Source organism: Saccopteryx leptura, chromosome 1 (genome assembly GCF_036850995.1).
Source record: "Saccopteryx leptura isolate mSacLep1 chromosome 1, mSacLep1_pri_phased_curated, whole genome shotgun sequence".
In the NCBI taxonomy this organism is placed as follows: Eukaryota; Metazoa; Chordata; class Mammalia; order Chiroptera; family Emballonuridae; genus Saccopteryx; species Saccopteryx leptura.
The window spans coordinates 59,136,033-59,150,188 of record NC_089503.1 but is presented as its reverse complement, the minus strand read 5'-3'; the positions used below and the strand labels follow the sequence as shown (position 1 = coordinate 59,150,188).

At 48.5% G+C, this 14,156-nt stretch overlaps 1 protein-coding gene across 1 annotated transcript in view; it reads right to left on the bottom strand.

Moving 5' to 3' along the window:
- The window catches only part of DNAJB13 (DnaJ heat shock protein family (Hsp40) member B13), a 28,873-nt gene extending 18,755 nt beyond the window's left edge, over positions 1–10,118 (bottom strand). Inside the window, exon 1 of the mRNA XM_066368322.1 lies at positions 10,001–10,118. Coding sequence (XP_066224419.1) covers positions 10,001–10,068 — 68 coding nt within the window. The 5' untranslated portion in view covers positions 10,069–10,118. The remainder of the gene's footprint in view (positions 1–10,000) is intronic.
- Positions 10,119–14,156: the final 4,038 nt, after the last annotated feature.

Below are 14,156 nucleotides of genomic sequence, written 5' to 3'. Positions count from 1 at the left end.
AGAGATTTAAGAAGAGTTCAATTTTTCATATAAACGTGAATGGATTTTAAATTATCCCTGCAGTAATATCACTGTCATTCATATGCTCTCCTGAGTGGGAGAGAAGGTGGAGTCATAGCATTGATGTGGCAGCCTATAGTGAATGAGTGATAACTAAGGTTAATTGCTGAGTGATTATGAATCATTGTTATATAAGTTTAGCTTTTCTGGATGCACAAAACCTAGGTACTCCTGTGGGAGAGTGTGTTCTACAAGGACTCATCCCTTAGGAGCTGTTGCAGGGGAGAAGAGTTAAGCACTGTTGTTTGAAACATACCGCTCTTTTAATCATCCATAAAGTCATGGTGCACTTTTGACTGGTCACAGGAAAGCAACAAAAGACGATAGAAATGTGAAATCTGCACCAAATAAAAGGAAAACTCTCCCAGTTTCATACTTATTCAGTGTAGTTTGATGTGGGCTCACGCACAGATTTTTTTTTTTTTTTTTTTTACAGAGACAGAGTCAGAGTGAGGGATAGACAGAGACAGACAGGAACGGAGAGATGAGAAGCATCAATCATTAGTTTTTCGTTGCGCATTGCAACACCTTAGTTGTTCATTGATTGCTTTCTCATATGTGCCTTGACCGCGGGCCTTCAGCAGACCGAGTAACCCCTTGCTTGAGCTAGCGACCGTTGGTCCAAGCTCGTTAGCTTTTGCTCAAATCAGATGAGCTGCGCTCAAGCTGGCGACCTCGGGGTCTCGAACCTGGGTCCTCAGCATCCCAGTCCGACACTCTATCCACTGCGCTACCACCTGTTCAGGCTCACGCACAGATTTTTTAAGGCTCCTTAGGTAGCTATCCCTTATAGCCTCTACAGCAAGGGTCCCCAAACTTTTTACACAGGGGCCAGTTCACTGTCCCTCAGACCGTTGGAGGACCGGACTATAAAAAAAACTATGAACAGCCTGAACTGTGGTGGCGCAGTGGATAAAGCATCGACCTGGAAATGCTGAGGTCGCTGGTTCGAAACCCTGGGCTTGCCTAGTCAAGGCATATATGGGAGTTGATGCTTCCAGCTCCTCCCCCCTTCTCTCTCTCTGTGTCTCTCTCTCTGTCTCTCTCTCTCCTCTCTAAAAATGAATAAATAAAATAAAAATATTAAAAAACAAAACAAAACAAAACAAAAAACAACTATGAACAAATCCCTATGCACACTGCACATATCTTAAAGTAAAAAAACAAAACGAGAACAAATACAATATTTAAAACAAAGAACAAGTAAATTTAAATCAACAAACTGACCAGTATTTCAATGAGAACTATGCTCCTCTCACTGACCACCAGTGAAAGAGGTGCCCCTTCCAGAAGTGCGGCGGGGGCCGGATAAATGGCCTCAGGGGGCCATATGAGGCCCGCGGGCCGTAGTTTGGGGACCTCTGCTCTACAGACTTGTCACTGACTGATGGCCTACCAGAATGGGGTTTCTCCACCAAACTGCCAGCTTCCTTCAACTGCTTATCCCACCGAGTAATGTTATTCCTATGTGGTGGCGCTTTGTTATAAACGCGCCGATATTCACGTTACACTTTGGTCACAGATTCAAATTTAGTGAGCCACAGAACACACTGAACTTTCCTCTGTACCGTCCACATCTCAACTGGCATGGCCGTGGGCTGCTCCGCTGTATACACAGTGTTATGTCATCATCTGCGCATGCACACATGCTGCCACATCATCCTACAGAAACTGGGAGGGTTTTCCTTTTACTTAGTGCAAATTTCACATTTCTGTCATCTTTTGCTTTCCTGTGACTGGTCAAAAGTGCACCATGGGCCCTGGCCGGTTGGCTCAGCGGTAGAGCGTCGGCCTGGCGTGCGGGGGACCCGGGTTTGATTCCCGGCCAGGGCACACAGGAGAAGCGCCCATTTGCTTCTCCACACCCCCCCTCCTTCCTCTCTGTCTCTCTCTTCCCCTCCTGCAGCCAAGGCTCCATTGGAGCAAAGATGGCCCGGGCGCTGGGGATGGCTCCTTGGCCTCTGACCCAGGCGCTAGAGTGGCTCTGGTCGCGGCAAAGCAACGCCCCGGAGGGGCAGAGCATCACCCCCTGGTGGGCAGAGCGTCGCCCCTGGTGGGCGTGCCGGGTGGATCCCGGTAGGGCGCATGCGGGAGTCTGTCTGACTGTCTCTCCCCATTTCCAGCTTCAGAAAAATACAAAAAAAAAAAAAAAAAAAAAAAGGTGCACCATGACTTTACGGACACATTGTATATGACAGGATTTCAGATGAAAATGATTTCTTTCATGCTCATTGTTTCATATAATCCCAATTTAATACCATGACTGTGAGGTTGGTTGGCAATGGGGGAAGGTCCCGTGAGGAACCAGGCCCCGGAACTTTGGCTGGAACTGCCCACACTTATGCGTGCCAAAAGCAATTTCCCAGGAGCCCTTTGAAAAAGAATGACTGTCTGTCAGCCAATGAAATTTCGCCACATCATATAAGCCCGACCACCCTACTGACACTATAAATTACCCCCAAACAGGGGAGGCAGTGCGACTTCTCTGGCCCATCTCATGGACCAGAGAACCTCGTCCGGGATGCACTGTACTAAATAAAGCTTTTGCTATTCCACACTTGGTGGTTAAGGCCTTCTTTCTTCCTCGGTGGGGAAAATACCTCACATTTGGTGCCAAAACCCAGGATGGGCTTGAAGCCCACTGGGGCCGCTCCTCTCCCCTTCCCTTCCGAGGAAGAACCAGGATCTCTGACCTCCCACCCACTTTGGCACATGGTGTGGTAAGTCCCCTGCCTCCAGCCTCCCCTCAGTTCTTTCCGCCAAGACTCCCTGTCCATAATCGCAACTACGTCAGGGACCTCTTATCCATTCTGAGTGTGTGTGTGCCCGTGGAGACGTCCCAGACACGCTCACTCTACCTAACTGTCTGGTGGCCAGAGCTTGAGATGCGGGATGCCAGTTCTCATCTCTGATCACTCCGAGGGCTGAGGGTGGCCATAGAGACACAGGAATCTAAATCTGACTCAAAAACACTCCTGGAGTTGCCTTATCCGGAATCTCTCCCTCCCTAAAGAAGAAGAAGAAACTGTTCTTCTTCTCTGCTGTGGCCAGGCCACAGAACCCACTGGATAATCGGACCAAGTGGCCTCCTGAAAGGACTTTTGATTTTAACACCCTCACCAATTTAACTATTGCCAAAGATCTGGGAAACGGTTGGAGATCCCTTACATTCAGGGCTTCTAGTATTTGTGCTCCCGTTCCTAATCTCTGTGCCACCTGTTCTACAGTACAGGTCCTTTTTGGCCAGAGAAACCTCAGCTAAACCCTCCACTCCTGATCTTTCCTCTTTTGCTGACCCCCAACTCTCTCTACCCCTCCTGCCCAATCCCCGGGGGTGCCCCTCTCTCGGGACCCCTCTCTGGTCCCTCTGCGGACCTCTTCCACTCGGGTCTCTTCCCTCCAGGAAGCCCCCTCCCCTGCCAGCTAGGAGCCCCTCCCTTCTCCGCTGTGTTCTGAAGCCCCCCCCCCATCAGGCCATCCTCCACTGGCCATTGACCCTCATGCAGGTTTGCAGGGCTCCTGACCCACAGCCCGGCCCTGGTCTTCTTGCAGGAAGGCCTGGCCCTATCCTGCCTCTGGCTCCAGTGTTTCCAGCTGGATCTGGGTGCCAGGCTCCCTAGGAGCTGTCCCTCTTATTCTCAACCCCCAAACCCCTATCCAGAACCTGTGAACATGGCATTTAAGGTTTTTAACAGTCGCAGCTAGTAGGAAAAGGCCAAGGCTACTCGCCAGGCCCACATGCAGCAAAAGGTAACTCTCCAACCCAGGCTCTTGTGGCAGCCCTGAGGCCAGCAGAGCAACAGGGGCAAGGCATAGGAGGTGCCCAACCCAAGTCTGGGTCGCAAAGAGGAACCCCACCAGGAACTTGCTTTTTTTTTTTTTTTTTTTGTATTTTTCTGAAGCTGGAAACGGGGAGAGACAGTCAGACAGACTCCCGCATGCGCCCGACCAGGATCCACCCGGCACGCCCACCGGGGTGAAGCTCTTCCCCCCAGGGGGCGATACTCTGCCCCTCCGGGGCGTCGCTCTGCCACGACCAGAGCCACTCTAGCGCCTGGGGCAGAGGCCAAGGAGCCATCCCCAGCGCCCGGGCCATCTTTGCTCCAATGGAGCCTTGGCTGCGGGAGGGGAAGAGAGAGACAGAGAGGAAGGAGGGGGGGGGTGGAGAAGCAAATGGGCGCTTCTCCTATGTTCCCTGGCCGGGAATCGAACCCGGGTCCCCCCGCACGCCAGGCCGACGCTCTACCGCTGAGCCAACCAGCCAGGGCCAGGAACTTGCTTTAAATGTGGCAAAGAGGGTCACTGGTCCTGGCAGTGCCCCTGCCCGAGGCTGCCCACTAAGCCCTGCCCTAACTGCAAGCAGCCCAGTCACTGGTGGAGCAATTGCCCCTTTTGGGCAACAGGCTCTTCCTCGGCACCTCTACATGGAGGACAAGCCATCCAAATGGGAGGCCAAGCCAGCCAGGCGGGCCCATCGCTAGAACTTCTCGACCTCATGGACGACTGACATGGCCCGGACTCGGAGACCCCCATTACCCTTGCCGAGCCGAGAGTAATACTGCAGGTAGTGGATAAGTCCATCTCATTTCTCTTTTTTTTTTTACTTTCTGAAGTTGGAAACAAGGAAGCAGTCAGACAGACTTCTGCATGTGCCTGACCAGGATCCACCCAGCATGCCCACCAGAGGGCGATGCTCTGCCCATCTGAGGCATCGCTCTGTTGCAACCAGAGCCATTCTAGCACCTGAGGCAGAGGCCACAGAGCCATCCTCAGTGCCTGGGCCAACTTTGCTCCAATGGAGCCTCGGCTGCAGGAGGGGAAGAGAGAGACAGAGAAGAAGGAGCGGGGGAGGGGTGGAGAAGCAGATGGGCGCTTCTCCTGTGTGCCCTGGCCGGGAATTGAACCTGGGACTCCTGCACACCAGGCCGACGCTCTACCACTGAGCCAACCAGCCAGGGCCTAAGTCCATCTCATTTCTTGTGGCTACCTTCTCTGTTTTGTCATCACACTCTGGACCTCTAGTTCCCTCACAGGTCTCAGTTATGGGAGGGGATGGGACCTCTTCTTTTCTCTTTCACACACCACTCCTGACATGCAGTTTGGATGGAATCCCCTTTTTCGCACTCCTTCAGATTCTTTCTTTCCTTGATCTAATAGGCTTCTTTCGACACTGAATTCCCAATTTTGTTCTCTTAACCAAAACCCCCTTCCCTTGCCACCTACTTCCCCTTTCTGTCTTTATTCCGCCATCTTCTCAGGGAACACGTGGACCGGACCCTTCCTCCCATAGGGGGTCCAGATGAAGCACACTGGCAGTCCCCCTCCAGCCAGGAGACAGAGTTCTTCTGAGGGAGCTCCAGCCCGGCTCCCTACAGCCCAGGTGGACAGGACCCCATGCGGTAATATTGACTACTCCTACTGCAGCTAAACTCCTAGGGCAAACATCTTGGTACCAAGTCTCTTGCCTCAAGCTTGCCCCCATACAGGACTGCTGGCAGTTGGAACCACTGGGCCCCACCCGCCTCTGGCTCACCAAAAGGTTGGGCTCTGCAGATCCCCTTGTTGCTCCTGTCCCTCCCACCAGGAACCTGCCACCAGAGTGACTTAAAGCAGAGATCAATGCTGTTCAATGAGACTGGCCTGATGGAAGAAAACATCAATGTCCTCAACTGTCTGCAAGAGAAACTGTGCAAGGATCTGTCCTCCTACAACCTGCTTAACTCCTGGTGGCAGCCACCCATCCTCACCTGGGCTGCCTCTATCCTAGGTCCTCTTCTAACTATCAGCATATTACTCATATTTGCTCCTCTTTTTTAGATTCTTACGGGCCGTATCCATGAGGTTTCTCGAGTCACGGTCAACCAGATGCTCCTACACTCATATACACGACTCCCCTCAGAGCCACCACCTTCCGACCTGAGCTTTCCTCCCCATGACGCCCCTAACCAGCAGGAAGTAGCCAGACAAATAGTGGCGCCCCTATCTAACATAAAAGATTGGAATGTGAGGTCGGTTGGTAATGGGGGAAGGTCACGTGAGGAACCAGGCCCGGGAACTTAGCTGGAACCGCCCACACCCATGTGCGCCAAAAGAAACTTCCCAGGAGCCCTTTGAAAAAGAACGACTGTCGCCTGACCAGGTGATGGCGCAGTGGATAGAGCGTCGGACTGGGATGCAGAGGACCCAGGTTCGGGACCCCAAGGTAGCCAGCTTGAGCGCGGGCTCATCTGCTTTGAGCAAAAGCTCACCAGCTTGAACCCAGGGTTGCTGGCTCAAGCAAGGGGTTACTTGGTTGGCTAAAGGCCCACAGTCAAGGCACATCTGAGAAAGCAATCAATGAACAGCTGGGGTGTTGCAGCGAAAAACTGATGATTGATGCTTCTCATCTCTCTCCATTCCTGTCTGTCTGCCCCTGTCTATCCCTCTCTCTGACTCTCTCTCTGTCTCTGTAAAAAAAAAAAAAAAAAAAGAACGACTGTCTCTCAGCCAATGATATTTTGCCATGTCATATCAACCCGATCACCCTACCAACGCTATAAATTACTCCCAAACAGGGGAGGCGGCGCGACTTCTCTGGCGGTTTCGCAGACTAGAGAACATCATCCGGGAAGCGCTCTACTAAATAAAGCTTTTGCTATTCCACATTTGGTGGCTACGCCCTTCTTTCTTCCTCAGAGGGGAAAATACCTTAAAATGACAAACACCCCTCCCTTTTTAGAGAAAGATGGGAAAATTGAGGCTCAAAGAGGTTAAGTAGCTCGCCCAAGTCATATAGCTAGCAGGTAAGAAAACCTGGATTCAGACCTAGGTCTTTCCAATGCTTAAGTTGGGCTTATCTTTCTGGATTTCAGATGCCTTCCCTCTTTGTGATGTTTCCCCAGATGGGTCCCAATGGCCAACAAGATGCTCTAAACCAGGGGTAGTCAACCTTTTTATACCTACCACCCACTTTTGTATTTCTGTTAGTAAAATTTTCCCACCGCTCACTGGTTCCACAGTAATGGTGATTTATAAAGTAGGGAAGTAACTTTACTTTATAAAATTTATAAAGCAGAGTTACAGCAAGGTAAAGCATATAATAATAATTACTTACCAAATACTTTATGTAGGATTTTCGCTAAGTTTGGCAGAATAAATCTTTATAAAACAACTTACTATAGTTAAATCTATCTTTTTATTTATACTTTGGTTGTTCTGCTACTGCCCACCATGAAAGCTGGAATGCCCACTTGTGGGCGGTAGGAACCAGGTTGTCTACCACTGCTCTAAACAGTGGGTGACATGACACCCTGTCCTGATTATTCTTTGTTTCATGAGTTTGCCCTGTTTTTCCAACCACACTGTAGACTCTCTCCATTTATGCTACTTAGATCCCCTACAGGACCTGGCCCACAGCAGGTGCAACTACAGCAGGCCTGGCATCTGCATAGCAGCTCTGCTGTTTAGTAGGCGTGTGCTGTTAGGGTAATAATGGCACCTACTTCTCAGGGTTGTTGTGGGGATCAAGTGAAATAGTGATGGAAGGTTCTCAGAACAGCATCTGTACAACTCAATAGATGTAACTGTTATCACTACTGTTGGTCAAATAAGTTTGTAAATATGATATATTGCAGGGGTTGGGAAACTTTTTGGCTGAGAGAGCCATGAATGCCACATATTTTAAAATGTAATTCCATGAGAGCCATACAACAACCTGTATATGTTACGCATTATCCAATAAAAATTTGGTGTTGTCCCAGAGGACAGCTGTGATTGGCTCCAGCCACCCACAACCATAAACATGAGCGGTAGGAAATGAATGGATTCTAATACATGAGAATGCTTTATATTTTTAACGTTATTATTTTTTTAATTAAAGATTTGTCTGCGAGCCAGATGCAGCCATCAAAAGAGCCACATCTGGCTCGTGAGACATAGGTTCCCAACCCCTGATATACTGTATATGTTTGCTCACTTATAGTTTGCATTGGGTGTGGGAGACAGGCTGTAAGTAGGCAAAGTCATTATAACCTTAGTTTAAGACTAAGCCTTTCCCACCCTTTTAATCCTAAAATCTTCTCAACACTAAGCTTTCCCCCAAATCCTTGACTGTTGCATGATATGGGGTGGTGCACTTTTATGAGGAATCCCATTATTTATGCCTCAGATAAGTGACTTTGTATCAGAGACTTCCTTATTTGTATATTGGCTTAAAGGTTTTGATTTCTACACTATAAAATGGGGCAGACCTGGGGCTCGCTCGCTCTTGGTTCTGCAAATTAGCATTGCAGCAGAGAGGCAGCCAAGATGGCAGAGTGCTGAAGGAGAAGCCAGTTTGTGCAGAGAGAAGGATATGGGGAATAGAGGTGAATAAGGCTGGTGAGGTACAAACCTTCAATTCTAGGAATACTCGAATGAGTCAGTGGCTTTGGGAGCCCTGAACGGAAAGAGAAGTGTTTTCCCATGGTGTGTATTTCTGGCCCGCTGGGTGCGAGCTAGGATTAAAGATAATGGCCCACTAGTTCTTGGCTCCATTGTTTCATTACTGTCTGTCCGAATCAAATGCAAACCTGCATGAGCCAGGTGGCTGTGATAACAACCCCAGCTACTGGCTTTACAACTACCCAATCTAATTGATTGACTTATCCTAAATTTCTCCTTTTTCCTTTACCCTATAATTATCCAATTAATTCTCAAGTCCGTTCTTCCTTCTCTCAGCAGCCCACTGCCCTACTTCAAGCTTCATTTTTTGCCTTTTCATGACAGCTTCTGAAGATGTCTCTCTCCTTCCAATATAAGCTTCCACAGCACCCTGTACTTCCCCTTATGTAACACCCATCACACCTGTGACTTAGTCAACATCTTTAGTCACTAACAAAATTAAGCTTCATCTTTGAGTCATGATTATTATCTCCTAACCCAGGGGTTGGGAATCTTTTTGGCTGAGAAAGCCATGAATGCCACATATTTTAAAATGTAATTCCATGAGAGCCATACAACGACCCGTGTACGTTAAGTGTTATCCAATAAAAATTTGGTGTTGTCCCGGAAGACAGCTGCGATTGGCTCCAGCTACCCGCAACCATGAACATGAGCGGTAGGAAATGAATGGATTGTAATACATGAGAATGTTTTATATTTTTAACATTATTTTTTTAAGAGGTATTTTTAATTTATTTATTTATTTATTCATTTTTTAGAGAGGAGAGGGAGAGAGAGAGATAGAGAGAGAGAGAGAGAGAGAGAGAAGGGGGGAGGAGCTGGAAGCATCAACTCCCATATGTGCCTTGACCAGGCAAGCCCAGGGTTTCGAACCGGCGACCTCAGCATTTCCAGGTTGACGCTTTATCCACTGCGCCACCACAGGTCAGGCAACATTATTTTTTTAATTAAAGATTTGTCTGCGAGCCAGATGCAGCCATCAAAAGAGCCACATCTGGCTCACGAGCCATAGGTTCCCAACCCCTGTCCTGACCCATTAGGTAGTTGCTCAGTAAGAATTTGTCCAAAAGTTTGTTTTTTTCTTAAGAAAATGTGCTGACTCTGGTCCTAGACTTTCTTAGAAATGGAATGTAAAGTCCCCAAGACTTGATGCAGTTTATTCAACACCAAAACCCCATATAACGGCCAAATAAGATTTGTAACACATCCTTCTGGCCAGGCCACTCTTCTGGTCACAATACTTTAGTTCTCCATAATATTCAGAATAAAATTCTCCTTCGTCCCCACTTCATTGCTAGAAAAGCCAGGGCACCCAAGAGAGGAGACAGGGTATGGAGGTTAAAAGATGGACTGGAACCGTGACCCAGTCCAAAGCAAGGATATAAGTGTGTAAGAACCAAGAGAAGAAACAAGGTTTACTTTGCTTGTCCTAAGCTGTGCAGGAAAGACCAATTAGAAAAAGATGAAGGTGGGGCCTAACCCAGCACATCCCTAAAACCCTATTCCTGCCCCAACTTACGCCTTCTTGATCTGGGCATCTTCTGCATTGTGAGTGATCTGGAGTATAGAATAATAATCCTGTCCCATGGCTGGCTGGCAGTCAGTCCTGGATAGTCTTGACTTCAGCTGGGTGGTTAGTCTGCATTCTCTGGTTGCTCCTGACAACTGCAGAGAGGCACTCTGGGAGTTGTAGTCCTTCCTACCTTAACCCGCCTTCTCAGCTCTACTTTATGAAAGAACCAATGAAAGGATTGAGAGACCTGGGGCTAATTCTGTAACTCAGAAACCAGGGTGTTAAGAAGCAATTAGTTTTGGGGTTTTTTTTGTTCTATTTTGTTTTGGGGTTTTTTGTTTGTTTGTTTGTTTGTTTTGTATTTTTCTGAAGCTGGAAACGGGGAGAGACAGTCAGACAGACTCCCGCATGCGCCCGACCGGGATCCACCCAGCACGCCCATTAGGGGTGACGCTCTGCCCACCAGGGGGCAATACTCTGCCCCTCCCGGGCGTCGCTCTGCTGCGACCAGAGCCACTCTAGCGCCTGGGGCAGAGGCCAAGGAGCCATCCCCAGCGCCCGGGCCATCTTTGCTCCAATGGAGCCTTGGCTGCGGGAGGGGAAGAGAGAGACAGAGAGGAAGGAGGGGGTGGGGGTGGAGAAGCAAATGGGCGCTTCTCCTATGTCCCGGGAATCGAACCCGGGTCCCCCGCACGCCAGGCCAATGCTCTATCACTGAGGCAACCGGCCAGGGCCTTGGTTTTTTTTTTTTTTACAGAGACAGAGCGAGAGTCAGAGAGAGGGATAGACAGGGACAGACAGAAACGCAGAGAGATAAGAAGCATCAATCATCAGTTTTTCATTGTGGAAGTTTAGCTGTTCACTGATTGCTCTCTCATATGTGCCTTGACTGGGGGGCTACAGCAGACCGAGTAACTCCTTGCTGAAGCCAGCAACCTTGGGTCCAAGCTGGTGAGCTCTGCTCAAACCAGATGAGCCCGAGCTCAAGCTGGCGACCTCGGGGTCTTGAACCTGGGTCCTTTGCATCCCAGTCCAACGCGCTATCCACTGTGCCACAGCCTGGTCAGGCAGCAATTAGTTATTATTATTATTATTATTATTATTATTATTTTGTGCAGAGACAGAGAGAGTCAGAGAGAGGGACAGACAGACAGGAAGGGAGAGAGATGAGAAACATCAATTCTTTGTTGCGGTTCCCCATTTGTTCATTGATTGATTTCTCATATGTGCCTTGACCGGGGTGCTACAGCAGACCAAGTGACCCCTTGCTCGAGCCAGTGACCTTGGTCTCATGCTGGTGAGCTTTGCTCAAACCAGATGAGCCCGCACTCAAGCTGGCAACCTCAGGGTCTTGAACCTGGGTCCTCCACGTCCCAGTCCGATGCTCTATCCACTGCGCCACCGCTTGGTCAGGCAGAAATTAGTTTTTAATTAAAAGTTTTCAGAACGAATGCATTTAGCTGTTTGGTTTTTTTTTAGAAATGTTTTAGATTTTCAGACAAATTGTAAAGATAGAGTTCTCAAATACCCCACATTCATTTCCTCCCATTTTAAACGACTTACATGATCCTATAGACTAGAGGGTACTTTTGTCACAAATAGTAAGCAATATCAGTACACCAATGGACTTATATCAGAAGTCCATTCCTTATTCACATTTCCTCATTTTTATTTAGAAATCAAATTTAATGGAGTGATATCGAGCAATAAGAGTGAATAATTTTCAGATAACTGGGTGTTTTTTTTTTCAATTTATTTTAGAAAGGAAGAGAGAGAGAAAGAAAAACATCAATTTGTTGTTCCACTTACTTATGCATTCATTGGTTGATTTTTTTGTATCTGCCCTGACTGGGGATCGAACCCACAACCTTGGCATGTGAAAACGATACTCTAACCAACTGAGCTACCAGCCAGGGCAGGTTTTCTAATTTTTTTTTTTTTTTGCATTTTTATGAATGCTGGAAATGGGGAGAGACAGTCAGACAGACTCCCGCATGCGCCCGACCGGGATCCACCCGGCTCGCCCACCAGGGGCGACGCTCTGCCCACCAGGGGGTGATGCTCTGCCCCTCCGGGGCGTCGCTCTTTTGCGACCAGAGCCACTCTAGCGCCTGGGGCAGAGGCCAAGGAGCCATCCCCAGCGCCCGGGCCATCTTTGCTCCAATGGAGCCTTGGCTGTGGGAGGGGAAGAGAGAGACAGAGAGGAAGGATGGGGGGTGGGGGGTGGAGAAGCAAATGGGCGCTTCTCCTATGTGCCCTGGCCGGGAATCGAACCTGGGTCCCCCGCATGCCAGGCCAACGCTCTACCGCTGAGCCAACCGGCCAGGGCCAGGTTTTCTAATTTTAACCTAATGTCTTTTTTTCTCTGTTCCAGGATCCCATCTAGAATCCCGTATTACATTTAGTTTTTGTGTTTCTTTAGGTTCCTCTTAACTACAACTCTTTCTCAAACTTTCCTTGATCTTTTTTTTTTTTTCAGAGACAGAGAGAGAGAGTCAGAGAGAGGGATAGATAGGGACAGACAGGAACGGAGAGAGATGAGAAACATCAATCAGACTGACCAGGTGGTGGCACAGTGGATAGAGCATCGGACTGGGATGCGGAGGACCCAGGTTCGAGACCCTGAGGTTGCCAGCTTGAGCGCGGGCTCATCTGGTTTGAGCAAAGCTCACCAGCTTGGACCCAAGCTTGCTGGCTTGAACAAGGGGTTACTCGGTCTGCTGAAGGCCCACGGTCAAGGCACATATGAGAAAGCAATCAATGAACAACTAAGGTGTTGCAACACACAATGAAAAACTGATGATTGATGCTTCTCATCTCTCTCTGTTCCTGTCTGTCTATCCCTCTCTCTGAAAAAAAAAAAAAGAAACATCAATCATCAGTTTTTTGTTGCAACACCTTAGTTGTTCATTGATTGCTTTCTCATATGTGCCTTGACCGTAGGCCTTCAGCAGACCGAGTAACCCCTTGCTCAAGCCAGCAAGCTTGGGTCCAAGCTGGTGAGCTTTGCTCAAACCAGATGAGCCCGCGCTCAAGCTGGCGACCTCAGGGTCTCGAAACTGGGTCCTTCACATCCCAGTCGGTGCTCTATCCACTGCGCCACTGCCTGGTCAGGCAAACTTTCCTTGATCTTAATGACTTTAACAATTTAAGAAGTACTGGTCAGTTATTTTAGAGAATATCTCTGAATTAGGATTCATTATTATTATTATTATTATTATTTCTGATTTTGATCCTGGCTGGTTTGCTCAGTGGTAGAGCGTTGGCCTGGCATGCAGAAGTCCCAGGTTTGATTTCCAGTCAGGGCACACAGAAGTGACCATCTGCTCCTCCACTTCTCCTCCCTCCCATCTCTCTTTCTCTCTCTCTTCCCCTCCTGCAGCCAGGGCTAGAATGGTTCAAGCAAAACTGGCCAAGGGCACTGAGGATGGCTCCATGGCCTCACCTTAGGTGCTAAAAATAGCTCGGTTGCCAAGCAACTGAGTACAGGCAGAACATTGCCTGGTAGGAGGCTTGCCAGGTGGATCCTGGTCCGGGCACATGCAGGAGTCTGTCTCTGCCTCCCTGCCTCTCACTTAATTAAAAAACCAAATAAATATACTGATTTTAGAGAGGGAGAAATCAATTTGTTGTTCTTCTTCATTGGTTGATTCTTTTATGTGCCCTGACCAGGAATTGAACGTGCAACCTTAGTGTGTCGGATGACACTCTAACCAACCAAGCTACCCATACAAGGTCACAATTAGGGTTTGTGTGATGTTTTTCTTAAGATTAGACTGGGGGCTGTGGGTTTTGGAAGGAAGACCACAAAGGTAAAGTGCCATTCCCATCACATCAGATCAAAGGTACATGCTGCCAACTGGGGGTGCTGACCTTGATCACTTGCTGAGGTAGTGTTTGTCTGGTTTCTCCACTGTAAAGTCATCCTCCCCCCCTTTCTGGACTGTATATTTTGGTGGTGAGTCATTTCAAGGATCACCCATAAAGAGTGGGAAGTTCTGCTCCATCTCCTTGAGGGCAGTAGTACATTCACGAGCCAGAAAGAGAATGATAAACATAATAAAAAGTTAACAACTGGGAGGTGATCTAGGTGAGGATACAATGGAATATCTTGTACCATCTTTGCAACTTTTTTGTGTGTGTGTGTGGCAGAGACAGAGAG